The sequence below is a fragment of the Pongo abelii genome, chromosome 6 (genome assembly GCF_028885655.2).
Source record: "Pongo abelii isolate AG06213 chromosome 6, NHGRI_mPonAbe1-v2.0_pri, whole genome shotgun sequence".
In the NCBI taxonomy this organism is placed as follows: Eukaryota; Metazoa; Chordata; class Mammalia; order Primates; family Hominidae; genus Pongo; species Pongo abelii.
In genome coordinates, this window is record NC_071991.2 from 148,608,860 (window position 1) to 148,630,670 (window position 21,811).

Sequence of the window (21,811 nt, forward strand, 5' to 3'; positions counted from 1 at the left end):
GGGAAAAAAATTTCCCACAGACCTGACATAGGCCCTTTCTAAAGCACCATGAGCATATGTTGGGTGTGGTGGGCTGGTGTGTTGTGCAGGTAGGCAAGTAACACTCTTTAGAGAGGAAGCCAGGCTTTATTTTCTCAGCCCACAGCCCCTTTTGCAAGGCTGATACAAACCTTACATGTAGATAGGGCAAAATAGAGACAAGGCCATGGGTATGTGTAGGAATAGGCTCCTGGGCTCCAAATATTAGCAATAGTCACCTCCAGATTCCCTATGGAAAACAAGCTGCTTTGGCTGGTTGAATACTGCTTTGAACAGGTTAGGAGGCTTCATAGGTAGAGCCAGAAAACCCCTGCAGGTCAGGGCCTTGGTTTGAGCTGCTTCTCATCTGTGGCCTTCCTGCCCAGGTGCTCTCTTGCCTGCCACCACAGGGGACACATGGCCACAGAAACTCTGCTCCAGCCCTGCCAGAATGACAATGGCTCCTGTGATCCTCAACCTCTGCCTGGCTTATCTCCTAAAAAGATCTAACCGCAGCCAGGTGAGGTGGCTCATGCCTGTAATCCCAGCACTTTGGGAAGCCGAGGTGGGCGGATCACGAAGTCAGGAGATCAAGACCATCCTGGCTAACATGGTGAAACCCCATCTCTACTAAAAATACAAAAAAAAAAAAAAAAAAATTAGCCGGGTGTGGTGGCAGGCGCCTGTAGTCCCAGCTACTCAGGAGGCTGAGGCAGAAGAATGGCGTGAGCCCAGGAGGTGGAGCTTGCAGTGAGCCGAGATCACACCACTGCACTCCAGACTGGGCAACAGAGCGAGACTCCATCTCAAAAAAACAAAAAGGTTCTAACCCCATAGGTTCCCTGTGAAGGCTGAATCTAAGGAGACTTAGCCTTGATCTAGACCAGGCTGGGAATGGGGCTGGTCTGGACTACATATTTTTAGCCTAATTCTCAAGCCCTGCTGAAATTAGCCAAAAAATAGAGAAGATCTGCCCTAGCTCTGTGTGTCCTAGCTGGAGAACTGTGGTACCATTGTTAATGACCAGTCATGGCTCCAGATTGCTTTGTTTGGTTGCCCAAACCAGCTGGGAGAAATGAGCTGTCAAGGAGAGCTGTCTTGGTCTCGCCATAAGAAGTGTCCAGCACATGTCAGGGCGATGAGACGTTGATAAGTCTTCCATTCCAGGAATCAGGAATAGCCAGAAGCTTTCCCTCTAAGGAAAGTAAGGAGGCCAGGTATTTGAGCTGTACTTCCCTCCTCTTCCTGACATTAATACCTTCAATTCCTGAATTTCTTTGCCTCATTCACAGCCCATTTTTCTTCTCGATGGCTCTGCTCTCTACTGTATCTCCCCTCCCAAATCAACACAGGTCATATTTCTTCCCAGGAAGCCCAGTTACCATGATACCAACTTCCACTGGTTTCTGTGCCCTTTGCCTGCTGTCTGCAGATGGATCTGTGAGCCCTGCTCCCTGTGTTCACTTTGTCCACTAATGCTGTTCCAATCCCCAAGCCTCTGCTATGTCTATCACACAAATTCATTCCTGTCCCATCCACTTAGCCGTGGCCCCCCTCAACCAATCTTATTCTGTAACAGAAGAGGTAGGGGTATCCCAAGCTTCAAAAATGGTGCAACGGGGAGAAGAAGAGATGACAGTTAATGCTGTAAGAACAGAAAACTGGAAGTGGGTCTTTCCCCCCTAGGCCCTTGCATCTGGAATATCAAAGAGTGGCAGAGACAGACTAAGCTGCCGTGTCTTCTGCATAGAAAACAATTTATTCATGAGCTCACAGGTGACATGAGTGCCCCAGTCATTAGTGACCTCCACCTGTTAGATGGCTTGGACATACCCCACCTAAATGCAACAGGAAGTGAAATGCATCTCTCCCAAAGTCTGCCAGCTCATCCAAGGAGGAGAAAACAGCTGGAGAAGCTTGCCTGTTTAATGGGAAGCGGGAAGAGATGGCACGTTAGGAGCACGAGGTATGGAGGCAAGAGCGAGCGGTGAGCAGCCCTAGTGGAAAAGCATGGGGGTAGAGGTAGTTAACGTGGGGTGGGGGAGATGGGGGAGTGCTGAAGAATTTCTACAGAGGCCAGTGACGGTTGCATTTCATTTCTTTGTAAAGAGAGGCAAGATGGGGCCTACCCCAAAGCAGTAGGACAGACGAACTCTGGCTGAGGATTGAGGAAACAACTTTCCCAATCCCTCTCAGGGGTGCAGACAGACGGACAGAGACAGATAGCTCCATATATACACATTTACACAAATAAATAAGGAGCTGCGATCTACTTGGCTAAGTATCGCCTGATCCCTCCACCCATCAGAAGCTGTTCCGGGGCATTTGCCACAGAACCTTCAGGCCTTAGGCATCTTAGAACCCACCCCCTCCCCAGGAATCCACCTCAGTCCCAACAGCTCCTCAGCAATAGAACCCCAGCCCCTTTAACCTTGAAGCCCCTAGTCTTGAAGGTCTCTGGAACAGGCTCAGGGCCAAGTGCTCACATCTCGGGTTCTGGGAGGAGTCTGGGAAGAGCACACCCAGGGCTAGGTTAATTGCCAACTAGCCCCTCTCAAGGCAGAATCACAGTTGCAGCCCCTCTGGTCCACAGAACCCTGACAGTCTCAGAGCAGGCTCAGATACAGATCCCTCACTTTCCTAAGTTCTTGGGCGCCCATTCAGGGCCGGGCCCCCTGCTCCATTTGTTGGTGCTGGCTCCGCACAGCAAACCTGTTGACGTGCACAGGTATGGGGACAACAATCTTGGGGTTTCTTACGGGCTCCCCAGAACGGCTGCTCACATTGCCAGCTTTGATGCGCTTCCACTTGGCCCGTCGATTCTGAAACCAGATCTTGACCTGCACCTCACTGAGCTTGAGGGCGTGGGCGATCTGAGAGCGCTCTGTCAAGCTCAGGTATTTCTTGCAATGAAATTCCTTCTCCAATTCCAAAAGCTGCTCACTGGTAAATGCTGTGCGGCGCCGTCGGCTTTTCCCCCCAGGAGCTGTGACCCCTGCTGTCACCGGTGCCCCCTCCTCAGCTCCAGTCCCCAGGCTTCCCTTTAGCTTCGGTTTAGGTCCCAGAAGAGCCCCTGGGCCCCCTGCAGAACTGTCCAGGAAACCGTCGTCCTCGCTGTCACCGCCTGAGCCCTCTTCCTCCTGTTCGCTGCCTGCTGGGTCTCCTGCTGATGCCTCCAGCTTCTCCTCATCTGAGCTGTACACCTTCCCCTCTGCTGTGAGGAGCAAGAAGCCAATGGATGGGGAGGGAGAAGCAAGGAAAAGAGAGTTGGAGGAGGCCCATGGAACCATGGCCAGAAATGGGGGGTTGGGAGACAAGAGCAGGAAAAAAGAAAGCCATGGAGAGGAGGAGATGGGAGGGACAGGAGGCAGAAGGATGGTACGTCCAGGATATGGAATGGGAAGAGGTTTAGGGAAGACAAAGAAATGGGAAGAAAGGTATTAACCAGCACAGATTTCACTACGGAAAAGTGTGGGAGGCAATAAGTGTGTGGACAATGACCCCTCAACTTCCCCACCACCCCCATCTCATTCTCACCCACCACCTCCCCAGCTCTCTCAGAACCTAGAGACCAAAGGCCCAGCATCGCAGTGATATACCACCCCTCCAGAGCCAGGCCTTGCAGCCTCAGGTGCCAGAATGAAGCAGTATGGGACCCGGCTTGGGATCCTTCTGGAGCCACTGTGGGGAGGAGTGAAGCAATGCAGAAGAACTGACCTTGGCAGGACAGCTGGGGAGAGGAGGGCTCAGCCTTTGCTCTTCTCCTAGGAGTCCTCATCTGGCCCAGCTGACGAGAGCTGTCTCATGGCCTCTGTTCTGTCTCCTCCTCTCCCTCTTCCCTAGATCTGCAGTCCCCGAACCTCATTTCCATGGCTCCCAGCCATGTAGCACCTTGAGTGTGGCCAGATTTTTTCTCCCAGTTACTTAGGCCTCCTGATCCCCTTTCAATCCTTACCCTTGACCTTAAAATGAAACCATCTCTTTCTCACGTTCCCCTTTCCCCAGCCAAGGATGCCTGAGCAGCACAAACAGCTGTTTTCTGCTCAAGTTCAGAATCCTGAGGCCCCTAAGCTTGATGTCAGCTGGGAGGACTGGAAGGACTATGGGAGGAGGAGGAGGAAGAGGGAAAAGTGCAACAGGGATAAATGAAGAGAAGGAAAGGGTAAAAAAGAAATTTTGATTCAGTAGAATACTGATTATTTGTAATCACAAGCATATAAACATTTTAATCCACACAATTCTAAAACTTAACTCAACCATTGGTTTTAATCTTTGTATCCAATGATGTTTATATCAGAACTGCAAATAATGCATTACACATGTTTTCAGTGAGTTTTACAAACTCCGTTTTCTACTCAAAGGACCAAAAAGCAGTGAAACAAGTCAAAAGACAATCAATAGGCAGGAGAAGAAGAGAAAATGGATAATCTGTAAGCTGAATAGTCAGCTCCTTTCCAGAAGTGTCCACTGTGCAAAGGCAGGAGGCCTGCATACCTACATGTAGGAATGCATCTCCCTGTATCGGCCACATATCAGATATGCCTGAGATAAGCAGACTCAGAGATTGAGAATACAACTCCAAGTAAACTAAATTCAGGGCACGGGGAAAGGCTTTATTAGACAAAGAGGGTGTGTGTGTTCACAGATAGAACATCTCCTGGCAGTCAGAGCTTCCTGGTGTTCTCCTTCAGCACACCCCACCCCACCCCCTGCCAAGTTCCCTTCCCTCTCACAGGTGCAGTCTACACCTGGTCTTTTTCCTCAACAGCCACACTGACATTTTCTTTTCCTATCTTTCCTATCTTTCTTTCTTTTGAGACAGAGTGAGACTCTCACTCTGTCAGCAAGGCTAGAGTATAGTGCACAATCTTGACCCACTGCAGCCTTGACCTTCCAGGCTCAAGGGATCCTCCACCCTCAGCCTCCCAAGTAGCTGCGACCACAGGCACACACCATGCCTGGTTAATTCTGTTTATTTTTTTGTAGAGACAGGATCTCACTATGTTGCCCAGGCTGGTCTTGAACTTCTGGGTTCATACAATCCTCTAGCCCTGGCCTCCCAAAGTGCTAGGATTACAGGTGTGAGCCACTGTGCCCAGCTGACATTTTCCTTAGTGGCCAGAACTCTCACCCTTTTTCCACATCACCCATCTACATCCCAATCAACTTCATACCTCGAAGGTGTTTTCATCCCTCTCCTTTTCTTTCTGGAGTGCTTCCTGTTTCTTCTAACCTTCTCAAAGCCCATGCGGCATGCCCCAGTTTGGGCTCCCCCAGTCTTCCCATGCCACTCCTGTACGTTGCTTTTCACCAGCCAATGGCTTTTGTTCTTCTTTACTAGTTTGCTCAGGCTTCACCGGCGCCCAGCGTCAAGACCCATCTGGGTAAGTACTGTATCCTGTCTGTAGCTAATTCGCCCCTCATAATATCTCCCATCAGCTGTTCTTTCCCCTCTATCTCATCCCTAGCCAAATCTATGTTGTTTTCTCTAAGATTCACACCCTTGGTTTCCTCCTTCATTTCATTAAGGTCTCTTCTCCCATTATTTTCCACTTCCACAGAACTCAAACTTAACATGCCCCAAATTGAACTCCAATCAGATCATTCCCCCAAACCAGCTCTTTCTCATCTTTATCCACATCATCCCCATCTCAGTTAATGGCAACTACATCCTCTGTGTGTTCAAACCTAACCTCAATGCCATCTTTTCACTCCTCTCTCTCACAACCCACATCCAGTCCATCTGCAAGCCCTGCTAGTGCTGCTGCCTTTAAAATACCCCCAGAGCCCAATCCTTTCTCCCTATCTCCTGCTTCCAACTAGTCCACATCACAATTGTCTCTGACCTGGTTCACTGTCATCTTCTAACTGGTTTCCCAGCTTCTGTCCTCCACACTCCACCTGGCCCATGATTCCTCTTTCTGTCTGGAATACACTACTCTTCACCTAGATCTTTGCACTAGCTTATTACCTACCTCTTTCAGGTCTTTATCAATGACACCTCCCCTGGTCATCCTTTTAAAATTTAAACCCTCTGATACTCTCTATCTCCTTTCTCTGATTTATTTGTTACTTTGGTCCATTTTACCAATTTTATTCATTTATTTTACTGGCTGTCTCTTCCTAATAGACTATAGCTTCGTGAAGGTAGGTATTCTGAATATTTCTCATTCACTGCAATATCTTCAGTGTCTTGAAAATGACCCGCACAGAGTAGACACTCAATAAGCATCTGTTGACTAAATAAAAGAAACGATTTCCAAATGCTCATGCATGTGCTCCCTGTCTCCTTTCTTTCCCTCCCTGTCCTTTCCTAAGCCCCTCCAATGATATTCCCCACAACCCCACCCCACCCAGCTCCAGTGCATAAGACATCTGCCTATGAATGTTATCCTTCCCACTTTTCAGAATGCCCTCAGATCTCACATTAGCTGGAGAGGAATTCATATGCAGTAGGAATCTATAGGATCTTAAAAATCTATCGGATGCTTAAAGAAATTAAGGACAATCCTAATACCATTAGTAAATCCTCTATTTTAATTTTTTAAAACATAGTTTGTAGTAAATAATAACAAAAAGAATAACAAAAGTTTGTACAAACTCAGCCCAATATTACAATATGTTAAACAGTGCTAAAAAGGCAGAAACTAGACTTCGAGGCTTGAAAGATAAAATCAGTTAGTACAACTCCAAGCACCCAGGGGGTGTCCAATAAATCTAAATTGATGATGATTGAGATGAGGCTCCCAGCTTCCCGATCTGGCAGGGCCCTCCTGAGATCGTATCATCCATCCCTCTGTCTTCAGACAGATCCATAAAATGAAGCCCACATGAGCCGGCCACCCTCAGTGCTGCTTTTAAAGCCATACAAGGAGCACAGGTTCACAACCTCTCTTGGTTACTTGATCCCAGTGGGATGCTGAGCGGCAGGGGCAAGAGTTTCTCTCTGAGCCTTTATAATCATGACATTGAAGACTCTGATAAGCAACTCTTGAAATGAAATGGGGTGGGACAATAGAAGAAAGCAATGAGAGGAGAAAATACAGCCACATGCCTCAGAGGAGAGTCCGGGACAATGAGTAAGACCGACAAGGAGTGAGAGAGAGAAGGAAAGGCCAAGGCAGGTGGAAAGAAGGCTGGGGAAGGAAAGAAGTGGGGTAGAGAAATAGCAGAACAATTAAGTGATGAGTCAGATAAAATAAAAGGGCTGAAAAGTCTAGAGAAGGGAGAGAGAAAATATGGGAAAAATCAGGGGAAAGAAAGCAAAAGGTACTTTTTAAGAAACACCTCATCTACCTTTCCCCCCAGAATACTGATACATTTGAAGCAAAGCAAAACATTTTGGCCCTGCCATTTGCTCTCTGCTGCCCCAAGAGAAGGAGCACTGTAGATTGCAGTAGACAAAGACACAGGCAGAGAAAGAGAATGCGCAAAACAGTAGTGCGATCCTTTACAATGTGGAAATTTCAAAACAGCTAACTATTTTCTCAGGAACTAGCTAAGAAATAAAAATATTTCCTTTTATCCAATTTATAATGAATATTAATAGTAAAAAATACAAATTGCACATAAAAATTTGCTATTGACTAAAAATTGAAAGAAGCAAATCTTTTTTTTTTTTTTTCTTTTTTCTGAGACAGGCGCTTGCTCTGTCACCCAGACTGGAATGCAGTAGAGTAATCATAGCTCACCGCAGCCTTGAACTCCTGGTCTCAAGTGATCCTCCTGCCTCAGCCTCCTGAGTAGCTGGGCCACAGGCGCACACCATCATGGCTGGCTAACTTTTTTGTTTTTATTTTTTTTTACTTTTTTGCAGAGTTGGGGTCCTACTATGTTGCCCAGGCTGGTCTCAAACTTCTGGACTCAAGCAAACCTCCCACCTCGGCTTCCCAAAGTGCTGGGATTACAGGTGTGAGCCATCACGCCTGGCAAGAAGCAAATCTTGTTGATAAAATTTCTATTTGCAAAATTTGATTTAGAATAACTGGACTTGGTAGATACAATGTTCATAAAAGTAAATTTCTGGCTGGGCATGGTGGTTCATGCCTGTAATCCCAGCACTTTGGGAGGCTGAGGTGGGTGGATCACCTGAGGTCAGGAGTTCACCACCAGCCTGGCCAACATGGTGAAACCCTGTCTCTACTAAAAATACAAAAATTAGCCGGGAGTGTTGGCGTGCGCCTGTGATTCCAGCTACTTTTGAGGCTGAGGCAGGGTTGCAGTGAGCAGAGATTGCGCCACTGTACTCCAGCCTGGGTGACAGAGTCTCTTGTCTCAAAAAAAAAAAAAAAAAAAAAGAGGAAAAAAGTAAATTTCCAATTGCAGACAGTATAATTGGTTGGTATGAACAAAAAACAATAAATAAATAAGAATTAAAAATGTTACATGGAAAATTGCAAGTTGTTGGTTTGCATGAAAAAAATTTCCTATGGAAAATAATGAAATAATGATTCTGATGAGAATACTTCAGCAAAATGAAAATTTTTAAATTGTAAACTATTTTGTTGTGCTAGGTAGGTAGGTCAAACAGACAGAAAGGTTCTGCCCTTTGTGTATGAGAATGATATTATTGGTAATAAGAAGAGTATATTGAGTTTCCAGCTTGTTCCCTATGGTTGAGTCTAGTCTGTGAAAACAGTTTGGCCTCTGGTCAGGGGAAGTGATGGTAAGACAGACTGGTCATTAGGAAACAGAGTTCATGTGAATTCTGGTGGATGCTATTATCCTAAGAACTAGAAATCACAAGGTTTGAAACTTGATTACTTGTAGAGTTCATGTCAAGGGCATTAATCTCATTCTAGAGAACAGCACTCATGCTCCAGGAGACGTGCTTGCATGGGGCCTTCCTTCCAAGAGGAAGGGGAGCAGCTCCAGAGTCAGAAAGAAGGCCCATCTCGGTAATGGGTCAGTTCAGGCTAGGGAAGATATCAAGGGCCAAAGAATCCATGGTAGGTGTTCTCCAGCAGAAAGAACACAATGCCCTAGACTCACTCCATCTAGGCAGGGAGGCCTGCGCTAGAGGCACCGAGGAGGAGGAGGAGGAGAAGCCAGAGGGAGTGGAGGACAACTTTATGCTCCTAGCTACAGGAATTCATCTAGCCCCTGCGCCGTCCCTCATTCACCCCATTACTGCAGCTCCTGCTGTTATCGCCATAGGAAATCAATTATCTTTAGTATTCATAGAAGAGAAGCCCCTCAGTTCTGACTTATCTTCTCTCTACTTCAAAAACAACTATCCTAACACTTGCCCCAACCACTCTTAGGAAAGGTTAGGCTCTCTCCTGGCCGGCCCATCTTAGGACAATGAATCTCTTCCTGATTTTTGCAGGCCAACTACTCATCTCCCTGAATCCAGTTCCAGTTTGGGTGGGGTCAAAAGGTGGGAAGAAACACAGGTCATTCCTTAAAAAAGAGACATATTTGCCATCACTCCCACTTCTAAATCCTCATTTCATCATGCCCAATACAGAATTATTTCTCTGTTCTTTTCAAAAACAGTACTTTCTCCCATTGTTTAAAACAGCCAGCTCACTCTCAGTTTATTTTTCACTCATTCTCATGAATTTCATGCTTCCATTATGCTCCTACTCCTGCCTATAATTTTAGGTATAATTGGAAACATTCATTTTCATTTTCTCTCTCTCTCTCTGCACTCTTCCTATGACTCTTTAGCATTCTTTACTCCAAGTCAAAAAAATTTTCTTTACATCACTGTCATCCAGAACCCCTCCCAGCTTCATGACAAGTTCAGGGCAATTTCCCACCATTTTAAGCTCAGACCTCCTTTCAGGGCATACTAACATTGCCATTTCCAAGAGCACCCTTGTATGATCTTTAACTTTTCAAAACATTTTCCACATTTACTATCTTATCTTCAAGCAGTTGACTGACGTAGAGCAGATCTATTATTAGTAGTAATAGGAGAGGTAGTAACCTTATTTTCTGGTGAAAAAATGGAGTTTCAGACAGATTAAATATTTCCTAAGTCACGCAGAGAGGGACAGAGTGTCAGGTCTAGAATCAGAGAGGGACAGGGTGTCAGCTCTCCTAAAGCTGCAGTTAATGCTGTTTTCATTCTTTCCAGTAAACTATTTTCTCCTCCTCTCCCACTTGTAAAAGCCCTCTCCCCAGCTGTCTCATTAGATAAATAACCTTCTTATCAAATCCAAGTTTAGATCTCACTCCTTTTGGTTAGACTCAGTGGCTCACACCTGTAATCCTAGCACTTTGGGAAGCCAAGGCGGGCAGATCACTTGAGGCCAGGAGTTGGAGACCAGCCTGGCCAACATGGTGAAACCCCATCTCTACTAAAAATACAAAAAAATTAGCTGGGCACATTGGTTCACACCTGTAATCCCAACTACTCGGGAGGCTGAGGTAGGAGAATCACTTGAACCTGGGAGCAGAGGTTGCAGTAAGCTGAGATCACACCACTGCACTCCAGCCTGGGCGACAGAGTGAGACCCTGTCTCAAAAACAAAACAAAAAGAGAGAGAGAGAGAGAAAGAAAAAGATCTCATCCCTTTCACTTACTACCACAGAATCCTAGCCTAATCGTTAATATCTTCCCTTAACATTCTCAGAGAAGATTCTTAAAATTGTTATCAGATAGGTTTCAATCACCAAACTTCACCTGTCCTTTAACAAGCTACTTTTCCTGTCATTCCTGAGACAAAATTCCCATCAAATCTTTCTCCCGTTCTTTTGTCCTTATTGGTTTGTATGATGTAATCTTACCAGTCAGTGCTTCTTTTATTTAAAAATGTATTTTTGGCTGGGCACGGTGGCTCATGCCTGTAATCCTAGCACTTTGGGAGGCTGAGGCGGGCGGATCACTTGAGGTCAGGAGTTTGAGACCAGCCTTGCCAACATGGTAAAACCCTGTTTCTACTAAAACTACAAAAATTAGCCAGGCATGGCGGTGCGCGCCTGTAATCTCAGCTACTCAGGAGGCTGAGGCAGGAGAATCGCTTGAACCCAGGAGTCAGAGGTTGCAGTGAGCAGATGTCGCACCACTGCACTCCAGCCTGGGCAACAGAGTGAGACTCTGTCTCAAAAAAAAAAAAAAAAAAAAAAGTGTATTTTCTAACTTTGAAAATAATAACACCTGTAATCCCAGCACTTTGGGAGGCTGAGGCGGGCACATCACGAGGTCAGGAATTTAAGACCAACCAGCCTGGCCAACATAGTGAAACCCTGTCTCTACTAAAAATACAAAAATTAGCTGGGCATGGTGGCACATGCCTGTAGTCCCAGCTACTTGGGAGGCTGAGGCAGGAGAATCACTTGAACCCGGGAGGCAGAGGTTGCGGGGAGCCAAGATCGCACCACTGCACTCCAACCCGGGCAACAGAGTGAGATTCTGTCTCAAAAACAAACAAACAAACAAAAACACCCAATGTTCTCTAGCTTCTAGTTTATAACTTTCTCCCTCATTCCTCATAGAGCTCTTTCTCGTATAGGCATCAGAGAAAACAGAAAGCCTCGTTGAGGGATGGAAATTTTTGTACTATCTTCATCTCTCTCTGCCTTCCTCATTACAGAACTCTCTTCAGACCTTCACTGCCAGGATCTCTTTATCACTATTTAACTAGCCAGTGGGGAAACAAAGGATTTCCTTTTAGTATTTCTTCCTAATACTGAAGGGGAGCTGAAGGCCCATTCTTTTCCTTCTTTCTGGTTGAGGCAGACATCTGTTTTGGGTTGTTTTTGTCTGCCCAGCATACCTTCCCCCTTTTGCTCAGTAGCAGTACCCGCTTCCTTCAGGTACTGCTTCCCCGCTACACTACCCACTACTTGGTGGGACTGTCAACAGCATTTCTCTACCTTCCTGACTAAAGGTGGGCATGTGACTTGGTTCTGACCAATTGTAATACGCTATCTCCCTGGAGCCATGACTCAAGCTAGTGAATCAGTCATCCCAGGGTTTTATATACACTAGAATCCACTCAAGTCCTAACCTGGGATGATAAAAATTTAGAACTGCATGTGCTTGTGCCTTCTCTTACCTCTAGCTAAATGAAGAAAGCTGTCTTAAGGAGAGAATGAGGTGAAGACAGAGAGAGGAGCCAGGTTGGGAGAGAAAAAGAAAGACCTCACAACACTACTTACATTTCTGAATCCACTCAGGTATTTTGCAGTTAGAGGAAGCAATAAATCCCCATTTTAGCTGAGAGCTGAGCCACTATCACTACCAACCCAAAGAGTTCTGACTAAATACAATGCTGTAACCAGAAGAGACAATGGTCACATGACTCTAGGGAAAGGAAGCCTCTCCATCTCACTCCCACAACTCTCCCATCCATGCTAATGTTTCCATATTACCTAAAATTATTCATAGTAATACCACATAAGATTCCACCAGTTTGAAATTCATTTGGACTTTTAAAAATCTCAATCCACCTGAGTTTGAATTAGTTTAATCCAGTGGCTTTGATTTTAACATCAAATTGAAATGAAACATATGAGGGAATAGAAATTTTTTGATAAAGAAACAAGAAGAGTTTTTTTTGTTTTTGTTTTTAAAGGAGAGAAAGGGAGATCAGGCCCTAGTGAGGTACAGTAAAGGAGTTTTCAGCAGGCTTGAGATTTACAGAGGACACCAAAATGTGAGACAGAGAAACCGAAAAGAGGGAGAAAGAGCCAAAGATACATGTGAAATCTACCCCTATTAGATTCAGTACAATGTTCTTTCCTGGCAGTCCTCGAATAATCAGTTCTCAGAACACAGAACTACTCTATCATCACCCCCAGAAATATTTGTCCTTTTCAATACATAGAGTGTCACCTATCCTACACCATTCCTAGTAACAAGATCTTTCCCAACTTAATTCCCAGGAAAGCGCCTCACGTATTTCCAAGGCAAGGACAATAAGGATAAATTCTTGAGCACCTATTATTTTCAGGATGCTGCACAAATATCTGTGCATTTAATCCTTAACCCTGTGAGGTAAATATTACTGTCCTTACTTTGCTGGTGAGGAAACAGACTGTAGAGGTGAGTACTTCCTATAGATCACAAAGAAAGTGCGCCACCAACATCTGTACCCAGCTTTCCTGACCAAAGCCCATGCTTGCTCCTTTGCACTACACCTCATCTCTTTGTTAACATTTAATGTAAAAAAAGAGTCTGAATTTTTTTTTTTTTTTAAGACAGGGTCTCACTCCGTTACCCAGGCTGGAGTGTAGTGGCATGATCTTGGCTCAGTGCAGCCTCCACCTCCCAGGCTCAAGGGATCCTCTTACCTCAGCCTCCTGTGTAGCTGGGACCACAGGTGTGTGCCACCACTGCTAGCTAATTTTCTGTATTTTTTGTAGAGACGGGATTTTGCCATGTTGCCCAGGCTGGTCTCGAACTCCTAGCCTCAGCCTCCCAAAGTGCTGGGATTACAGCCATGAGCCACTGCACCCAGGCAGAGACTGAATTTTTGTTGTTGTTTTTTGAGACAAGGTCTTGCTCTGTTGTGCAGGCTGGAGTGCAGTAGTGCAATCACATCTCACTGCAGCCTCAAGCCTCAACCTCTCAGTTTCCAGCAATCCTCCTACCTCAGCCTTCCGAGTAGCTGGGACTAGAGATACACACCACCATACCTGGCAAATTTCTTTTGGTAGAGACAAGGTCTCACTATGTTATACCAGGCTGATCTCAAACTCAAGGACTCAAGTGATCCACCTCGGCCTCCGAAAGAGCTGAGATTACAGGTATGAGCCACCATACTAGGATGAGACTGAATTCTAATGTCAGCCTATCATAAATATTGTTCCAGATACAGAAACAATATAGAAGGCCAGGAACCAATTTTACAACACAACTTCTCTTCTTTTCCACTGCTTCCTTCCTCACCAGTTAAAGTTGGTCCCAACTGATCCCCAATCTGTTTGGCCTATACAAAATCTACCGTCTTTATCAAATGTTTCTCTCTTTCATTTAATGTGACAGCTATACACAGTCATAGCTCAGGTATGCCCTCCCCAATCCCAGAAGACAAGCCTTTTCCATGGTAAAGACCAGCCCTGATCTCACCTCAAGACGCATGCATCTTACCTTGCTACCTCCTCCTCCATGACTACACCACCACTGAAAAGTATAGTTTCCCCAGGCCCTTTGCTCAGGATGCCTTTCTTTTTTAAAAGAAACAATTCATTACTAAAGATATCCTTATAGATAAAAACAGAATTGTAGAGCTGGAAGGAATCTTAGAGATCACCTAATTCAAGCCCCTAATTTTACGGACGAGGAAGCTAAGACACTTCCTTTGCTTAGGCTAATCAGTTTATTACTTGTAGTGTCCACACATAATTCATAGAATAGTTATTAATTGCAGCACAAAGCACTTCTTGCCTTTACACTCAGGGTAATTACATCTCCTTCCCTCAATGGAGACACCTCTGCATTACTTCTCTTCCCACTGTCCCCACTACAGAGTTCTGTTTTCTCCATTACTTCTATTATAATATCATCTTCTCCATAATTCAGTCAAGACATCTGCCTCCCATTACCCGCAGTCAGAAGTATTTTCCTGCTCCTCCCAGTCCTCATATTTTGAACAGTGCCTTTTGCTTATAACCCTCATCTGAGTTCCTATAGCCCCTCTACTTCTAATACAGATTCTTTTCATCACATAAGGATCATTGCTTTCCCCTCTATAATGGCCAGTGAAGACAGTGCTTGCGGCACCTCTTTCTACTACACCTTAATTCAACTTGTGTGGGCCACTCCTCTATTGCACCAAATGCAAGCATCTCTTCTCCCTATCACCCTTTCTCTCAATTAGTCCTAGCACATCAGCATTTCATCCACAGTACTCTAAACTGATAACTTTCTCCCAACAGGCTCAGACTTCCAATAAAAATTTCCCACCTCTTTTTTACTACTCCTAATCCAGGTTTTTGTCGGTTATGAGCACCACCTTGCATAGAGAGCTCTGTCCTTCTCACTGGTTCAGACACAAAGTTTCTTTCCTACACCAGCACAGGGCATTTCCGCATTCCCTCCTTCTTTCCACCAAATTCTTTCCTTCTCATCATTCCTGTTTAAATCTCTCTCTCTTTTATACATCTACTCAATTACCTCTCTCCTTTCTATTTCGTAATTCCAAATCAGTTTCTTTTCCTATTACTTTTCTTTTCCTATTACTTCCCAGGCAGAATTCTTGCTTCCTATTGTAACATTTCTCTCAATGCAAAGCACTTTGCTCACAATGCATGTTCTTCCTTCTTTCCAATTAAAATATTTCCCCCATTATTCCAAATATTACCTCTCTGCATTATTCCCAGTACAGTCTACTCACGCCTGCCACTCCAAGTATAAGAATCCTCCTCCTAATCATCTATTATATATATATCTCCATATTCACATGTGCCACCTTAGAGACTCTTTCTTTCTGCCAACCCGTGAAGGGTTACTTTCACTATGGCACAGGGCATCTCAGCCTCTGATTCTAATCCTCCTAATAAAATTTTCCTGTTGTCACTCGTGAGGTCTATCTCTGATCCAGGGGGTTATTCACCCTTTTATGCCCTTAAGTCCTTTGTCAGTCTGGTAAAGCCTATGAACACTTTCTAGAATAATGCTTTTAGATGTACAACATAAAATACATAGTATTACATTTGAAGTCAAGTATATTAAAATATAGTTTAAAACAGAATTTGTGATATAATCATGTTTCTTTATTCATTAAACAAGGTCCCTCCAAAGACTGTAAATGTATATCAAACTATCTGTGATTTCTTTCAGTGACAAAAACATCATGCATGCTGAAACAACTATGATTTTTGGCCTATATTCATAGTTGAAGTGATAAAAAATAAAGGTATAAATTTTCTCCCACCCATAGCTAAAAGATCCCCTGATGAAAAGTCTGTGGAGTCCAGGTTGAGAGCTCTACTTTAAACACTGAGGCCTAGAGAATTGAAAGGAATATTAAAAATCATCTGAACCAAAACTTTTGGTCCAGCTGAGGAAACCAAAGCCTAGAGAAGTCACATGACTTTGAATCTCCCACTGTGTCTCAAATATACTAAGTCTGTAATAGACAGACAATAAATGTTCCCTGAATTGAACTAAGTGACTTGTCAAAATTATACAACTAATGAGTGACAAAGGTGAGAACTGAACCCACGTGTCACAACTCCTAAACAAATGTTCCATCAATCACATTAAGTTAATGCAGTATTTGCCTTTCTATAAATGTCAATGCAGCAATCACTCTGACTTGTATGCTCAAAAGTTCTAGGAAAACATGCTCTGGATCTCCATCACTTCCACCAAAAATCTCCCTCTTGTTTCTAACAACATAATTCTCTAATTCCACGTCATATTATCATTTTCTGTTTTCCTCTCATAAGTAAATATCATATCTTGACAATCATAATGGATACCTATTCAGAAATTAATTAATGGTCATCCAAATGTTCCCTAGCTACAATCAGGTGCTTAGCTTACAGTAATCAGCACTTGAATACTAGGCTCCTAGGAAGTCTCCCTGGTCTCCTTGCATGATTTCAATTATTATTGCCAATCTGTATTCAGAAATTAGCAAATCTTTTTATGCTTAGTTTAAAAAAACAATGTTTACTACAACAGCATGTCTCAAGTTTGTCCCATCATATTCCCATATCTTCTATATAACCTTAAACTACAAATGTTTTCTTCACCATACCCAATACTGGTATTAATTTTCATGTCAATCTCTCACTACATTTTTGTCATCCATCTAACAAATATATATGGAGTAGCTACCATTTCTCACTTCCTAAGCTTTTGCATTCAGGCAATCCAATCTTCTTTTTCCCCTGAGTGAATAATTGCTCTAGACACCCCCAACTCAAAGTTTTCTTCTGCATTTTTTTTTTTTTTTTTTTTTGAGATGGAGTTTTGCTCCCCAGGCTGGAGTGCAATGGCGCAATCTCGGCTCACTGCAACATCTGCCTCCTGGGTTCAAGTGATTCTCCTGCCTCAGCCTCCTGAGTAGCTGGGACCACAGGCATGCGCCACCAAGCCCGGCTAATTTTGTATTTTTAGTAGAGACGGAGTTTCTCCATGTTGGTCAGGCTGGTCTGAAACTCCCAATCTCAGGTGATCTGCCTGTCTCGGCCTCCCAAAGTGCTGGGATTACAGGCGTGAGCCACCGCGCTCGGCTTTCTGCATTTCTCCACATTCACGGCTCTTTTCATCATTTCCCCAGCACATAGCATCCTTTTCACCCATTGTTGCTGTGATGCATATCTGCACCACATCTTGCACACAGCAAGTTAGCTTTGATTACTCTCAGCCAGAGCTCACACAAACCGTCAGACACATGAGATCATCTCTGCCCATCCCACCTAAGACAGAATTCTGTTCTCTCCTGTCATTTAGAGCTTCCTGTTCTCTTCTCTCCATTATTCCTAATACACTGAGGACCCATTATCCAGTTCAAAGCTCCTTTTCCTCCATCACTTTCACAGAACTCTGTTCTTGAAACTCTCTAGATCCGTCATGTTGAATATGGTCACCACTGTTCACCTGTGGCTACTGACCAACGGAAACATGGCTAGTCCAAACGGAGGTGTGCTGGAGTGTAAAATAACACCGGAGTTTGAAGACTTAATACGAAAAGAGGATATAAAATTATATCATTAAAATGTTAATATTGATTAATGTTGAAATAATATTTTGGACATCTTGAGTTAAATAAAATTAAAATTAATTTTACCGATTTCTATCTTTTTAATGTGGCTAAAAAAAATTTTTAATGACATATATGGCTTGCATATATCTCTACTAGCCAGCACTGCTTTGGGCTCTTCTATTGAGTCATACTTTAATCTTTCCTAACAGTTCGGAATTCTCTCCTCTTTATTACTCTTACTAAAAGATGTTCTCTCAATTTTTCCCACTGCTTCCCACATTCCAAACTTGTGATTCTTTTCAATCTACCATTTTCAATAACTTTCTACCCAATTACTTCTATATATCATATTTCTTTTCATCTGCTAATATAGCGTCTACTCCTGCAATCAAATCATAACAAAGTTCCTTCTATCCTTCGTCAGTTCTAGTAGAGAATGGTGCCTGTCTTAACTCTCAATAAATTTAAAAAAATAGTCCCTGTAATTCCCAAAGAAAATCACTAATCATTCTCCAAATTGGCCTATCTACACTATGACTTTATTTAAACGGGTTAGCAGTTGTAAAACACTAAACAAATGTAAATTAATAATAATTTCAGACCCATGTCACTCATTCACACAAGGAAAACAATTTCTCCTCTGTCATTTTAAAGATTGCATTATTTCTCCAAATTCTTCTAATGTTGAGGTTTCAATCCCATTATTCACAGCAGAGAGCTCTGTCATTTCACTCCAAATACTTTAATACAATTCCCAAAACAGAGTATTTGTTTTCCAACCATTTTTAGCCTGGATCATGTGTCATCAGTCCCCAAATTGATTTTATGTCTCTCATTTCTGGAATTGCATTTTCTTTTATCAATGATTTCAGGAAAAACTCAAGATTGGGAAGGTGGATATGAATGGCTTGGCCAGGAAGAGTTGGAAGCGTGTTTACTGAGAGTGACAGAAGCAGCAGTCACAGATAGGAGCTCTCACTCCTCATGCTCTTTGAATGTTTCTTCTGAAGTCTCTCCTCCTTACTACTGTGTCCCAGCCTCCCCACTATAAACCCTTTATATGTATCTCCTCCCAGCATGAGTGATTACCTTTATTCCAGCACTTTTTCAAAATTCTTCCTCTGTAAGTTCTCCTTTCCATCATTCTTGGCAAAAAAAATTCCTTGCCTTTACTCCAAGAAAAACACAAATTTGCCTCTTTTTTTTTTTTTTTTTTTTTGCTTTCAACATTTTACTCGGATGATGAAGCTCTGTCATTTTATATAAATTCCAGTTTCCCATCACTCTCAGTATTAAAAACCCTTTAAAGAAAATTACTCCTAGTGTTGAAATTTTCCTTATTCCCCTAGTATTTTTATTTAGTTCCCCCCAAATCCTCTCATGACAGAACTCTTACACACACACACACACACACACACACACTCACTCACACTTGTGGTCCAGTAATACAGTTCACTTTTCATTTAGCCCAGTCCAGAGTCCCTTTTCCAGCAGAGAACCCTCTCCTTCTTCATGTTCTCTTTGTATATTCCCAGTATACAACTCATCCCCTGGCCCTTTCCTCTATTCTTGCTTCATCAATATTTCTCTTGTTTTTTCTCTGCTTATTCCTCTCTTTCTCAATGTCTGTTTTTATAGCCAATATACTATATGATCCAGAAAAGAGCCCCCATTATACATATAGGTCAAAATAAGAACTGAGCAGACCTGAAAGGGTGGGACAAATTGCTTGTTGTCCCACAGTTTGGGCATATGCCCCTAAGTCCCCGCTACCAAGGGATCCCCCCTCCATCCTCTCTCTTCAGCTCATCTCTTTCTATATGTGTCTGGTTACACCTTCAGGTCCTATCTCCTCCAAAGTCATCTCTTTGATGGCCTGCCTTGCTCTTTTTTCTGCCTTAGGACCATCCTATTCTGACAATCACACTAATCTTTTTTTCTTAAGATCATCCTGCTGGCTTCCAGGCTCCCGCCCTGGGCCCTTTTATCTTGTGGACATTTTCTCCCACCTTCCAGTTGCTGCTCTATCTTTTCCTTATGATCCCCCTTAGAAGATGCTATTCTGACTTCAGTTACTGGGTCTTCCTGATCCAACCAGGTACAAAAAAGAAAACAACAGCTGAATCCCCAAAAGCAAAATGCCAGGACGAAAGGAGAAAAGAATAGGAAGACAGGCCCTATGGCAGCCTTTGGGGTCTGAAAGAGTGATTAACCCTTTGGACAATGTCAGAAAGGGCCCCAAAACTGATAATTAAGAATTACTTCTGCTGGCAAAGGACAAAAGGACTCTTGCATTCCCTTCTTGTCTCTGTTCAAGTCAGCTCCCAGGCCTACTGGGGTCATTTCCACCTCTAAGCTGGATGCAATGAATGGTTGAGCAGAAGCGGTTCCATCCTGATACTAAAGATGTTGAAGCATCAGAGTCCCCATACTTGCAAGTGGTCCCTATTTTTCTTAAATAGGGCCCAGCAAATTGTATAAGTTTTGGAACTCAGAACACCTGAATCTGTCTAGCCAGACGAAATCTTTTCTGGCTTCTAGGAGTTAAGGACCAATAGAGAGGTCAGGAGGGCTCTAATTGAATTGACTCTAAACAAGGTTCAGTTTAATACACCCTGCCTCTATGGAGAGGGCACCATTCATGGAGGGTCCAGGGTCCTTGAATTATCTGTCAGCTGAATCTTAGCTGGGTTCTGCACCCTAGATCTTTGGGCCACACCCAACTCAGCCCAGCCTTTAGCCTCTCTCTTGGTCTCCTAGTCAGCACTTGACCAGCGTGTGCTAGGCCTCCTGTAGCTAATGTTCTCTTTGGCCCCCTACTCAGTTCTTCAAGGCTTAGCTCTGAATCTGCCAATTCAGAAGTCACGGCTTTAAGACAACCCCCCCCCCCACACACACACTTTTTGCCCCTGCATCCACAGAGCCTATTCCTATCCTTTGAGCCTTTAGGGTCAGTATGACCTCCTTAGAAGCCAGAACGTGCCCTCCATTGCTGAACTGACAGCTGCTCCAACATACCCCCATCTTGGTGCCCCCGGAAATCCCATCCTTTTAGCTTGTCTACCCCTGGCAGAGGAGGAAAAAAGTGAAGGAATTCTGAAAAGGAGACAGGGCCAAGGCTTGATGGCTAGCATGCTGAGGGAAAGGCACTAATGTGAAGGGAGCACTGCAAAGTCTTCGGCTAGCCTTCAGGGCTATGGGGACAGAGCAGCGCGGGGGTTCTGGAATCTAAAGAGGCTGTATTTGGAACTGAATTGGAGTCAGAACCTGCGCGCGATCTAAAGGTCTGGGACTTCAAGGCTCCAGGCAGGTGCCAAGGTTCCGAGCAGGTTCCTGTCTGGAATTTCCAGGTTAACCCGCCTCCCGCCCGCCCTGGTCGGCCCTAGCACTTACCGGGCAGACTTGGAAAAGTCTCTGAGAAGTGCGGAGGCGGAGGTGGTGGGGGCTCTGCCACTTTCTCCCGGGCCGGCAGCAGCTCATCAGCTTCCAGCCCACCCTCTGGGCGTCGGCCGCTTGGCTCGGGGTTGTTTCGGGCGGCAGTGGCGGCGGCGGCAGCGGCGGCGGCGAGCTCCTGGGGCCCGTAGAAAGCGTCGGGCGGCTCCGCGAAGCTGGGCAGCGCGGTGGTCAGCGCCACCATCGAGGGCACAGCCTGACCCAGCCCCGCGCAGAAGGTGTTGGTAAGGCGGCCGGCGAAAGAGGCTAGCGGGGCGAGGGGCGGGAGACCAGCGGGCAGCGGCGCGGGGGCCAGCGCCTGCGGCAGCACGAGCGGCCGGTAGGGCATGAACATGGGGTAGCCGGTGTACAGCAAGTGGCCGGAGCGCGGTGGCGGCGGCCCGATTAGGGAGTCGATGGAGAAGGCAGTGCCCGGGCCCCCGCCGCCGCCCCCGCCGTTGCCCCCAGGGGCGCCACCGCCTCCGGCCCGCTGCATCTTGCTCGGAGCTGCGGCCGCCCCTGGGCGCTCACCTCCGGGCGCCTCCGTGCGCCCCGCGGCTCGGGCGCCCCGCGCGGACACGCAGGGCTCGCTCCCTGGCTCCCGGGCCGAGGTGGCGGCGGGGCGCGGGCTCGGCGCAGTGTGGCTCCGGCGCCGCGCTCCCTCTCTCTCATAAGGAGGGAGGGGGCGGGCGAGCGGGCGGGCTGGGGGTGTCGCCCTCCGGACTCATCCATCTTCCTCAAATTACGCT

General features: G+C 45.1%; 1 protein-coding gene and 1 long non-coding RNA gene across 4 annotated transcripts in view; one reads left to right on the plus strand and one right to left on the minus strand.

Annotated features, from left to right (window-relative positions):
* Window positions 1-21,704, minus strand: GBX1 (gastrulation brain homeobox 1). Its single transcript, XM_024250356.3, has 2 exons — window positions 21,024-21,704; window positions 1-3,232 (listed from the first exon to the last, which is right to left on the minus strand). Exons 1-2 carry the CDS (start codon window positions 21,556-21,558, stop codon window positions 2,679-2,681), a joined length of 1,089 nt encoding a protein of 362 aa, XP_024106124.1. The 5' UTR covers window positions 21,559-21,704; the 3' UTR covers window positions 1-2,678.
* LOC129060517 (uncharacterized) overlaps window positions 18,559-21,811 on the plus strand; it is a 10,944-nt gene continuing 7,691 nt past the window's right edge. For all 3 annotated transcript variants that reach the window (XR_008527318.1, XR_008527317.1, XR_008527316.1), the window contains exon 1: window positions 18,559-21,307. This is a non-coding gene — a long non-coding RNA (uncharacterized LOC129060517). The remainder of the gene's footprint in view (window positions 21,308-21,811) is intronic.

What these genes read in the sequence shown, in the direction of transcription:
- GBX1 (XM_024250356.3), bottom strand. Translation starts at nt 21,558, where the DNA reads ATGCAGCGGGCCGGAGGCGGTGGCGCCCCTGGGGGCAACGGCGGGGGC. An exon ending in GACTTTTCCAAGTCTGCCCG is followed by an intron (nt 3,233 to 21,023) that starts GTAAGTGCTAGG and finishes TGCTCCTCACAG; the next exon opens with CAGAGGGGAAGGTGTACAGC.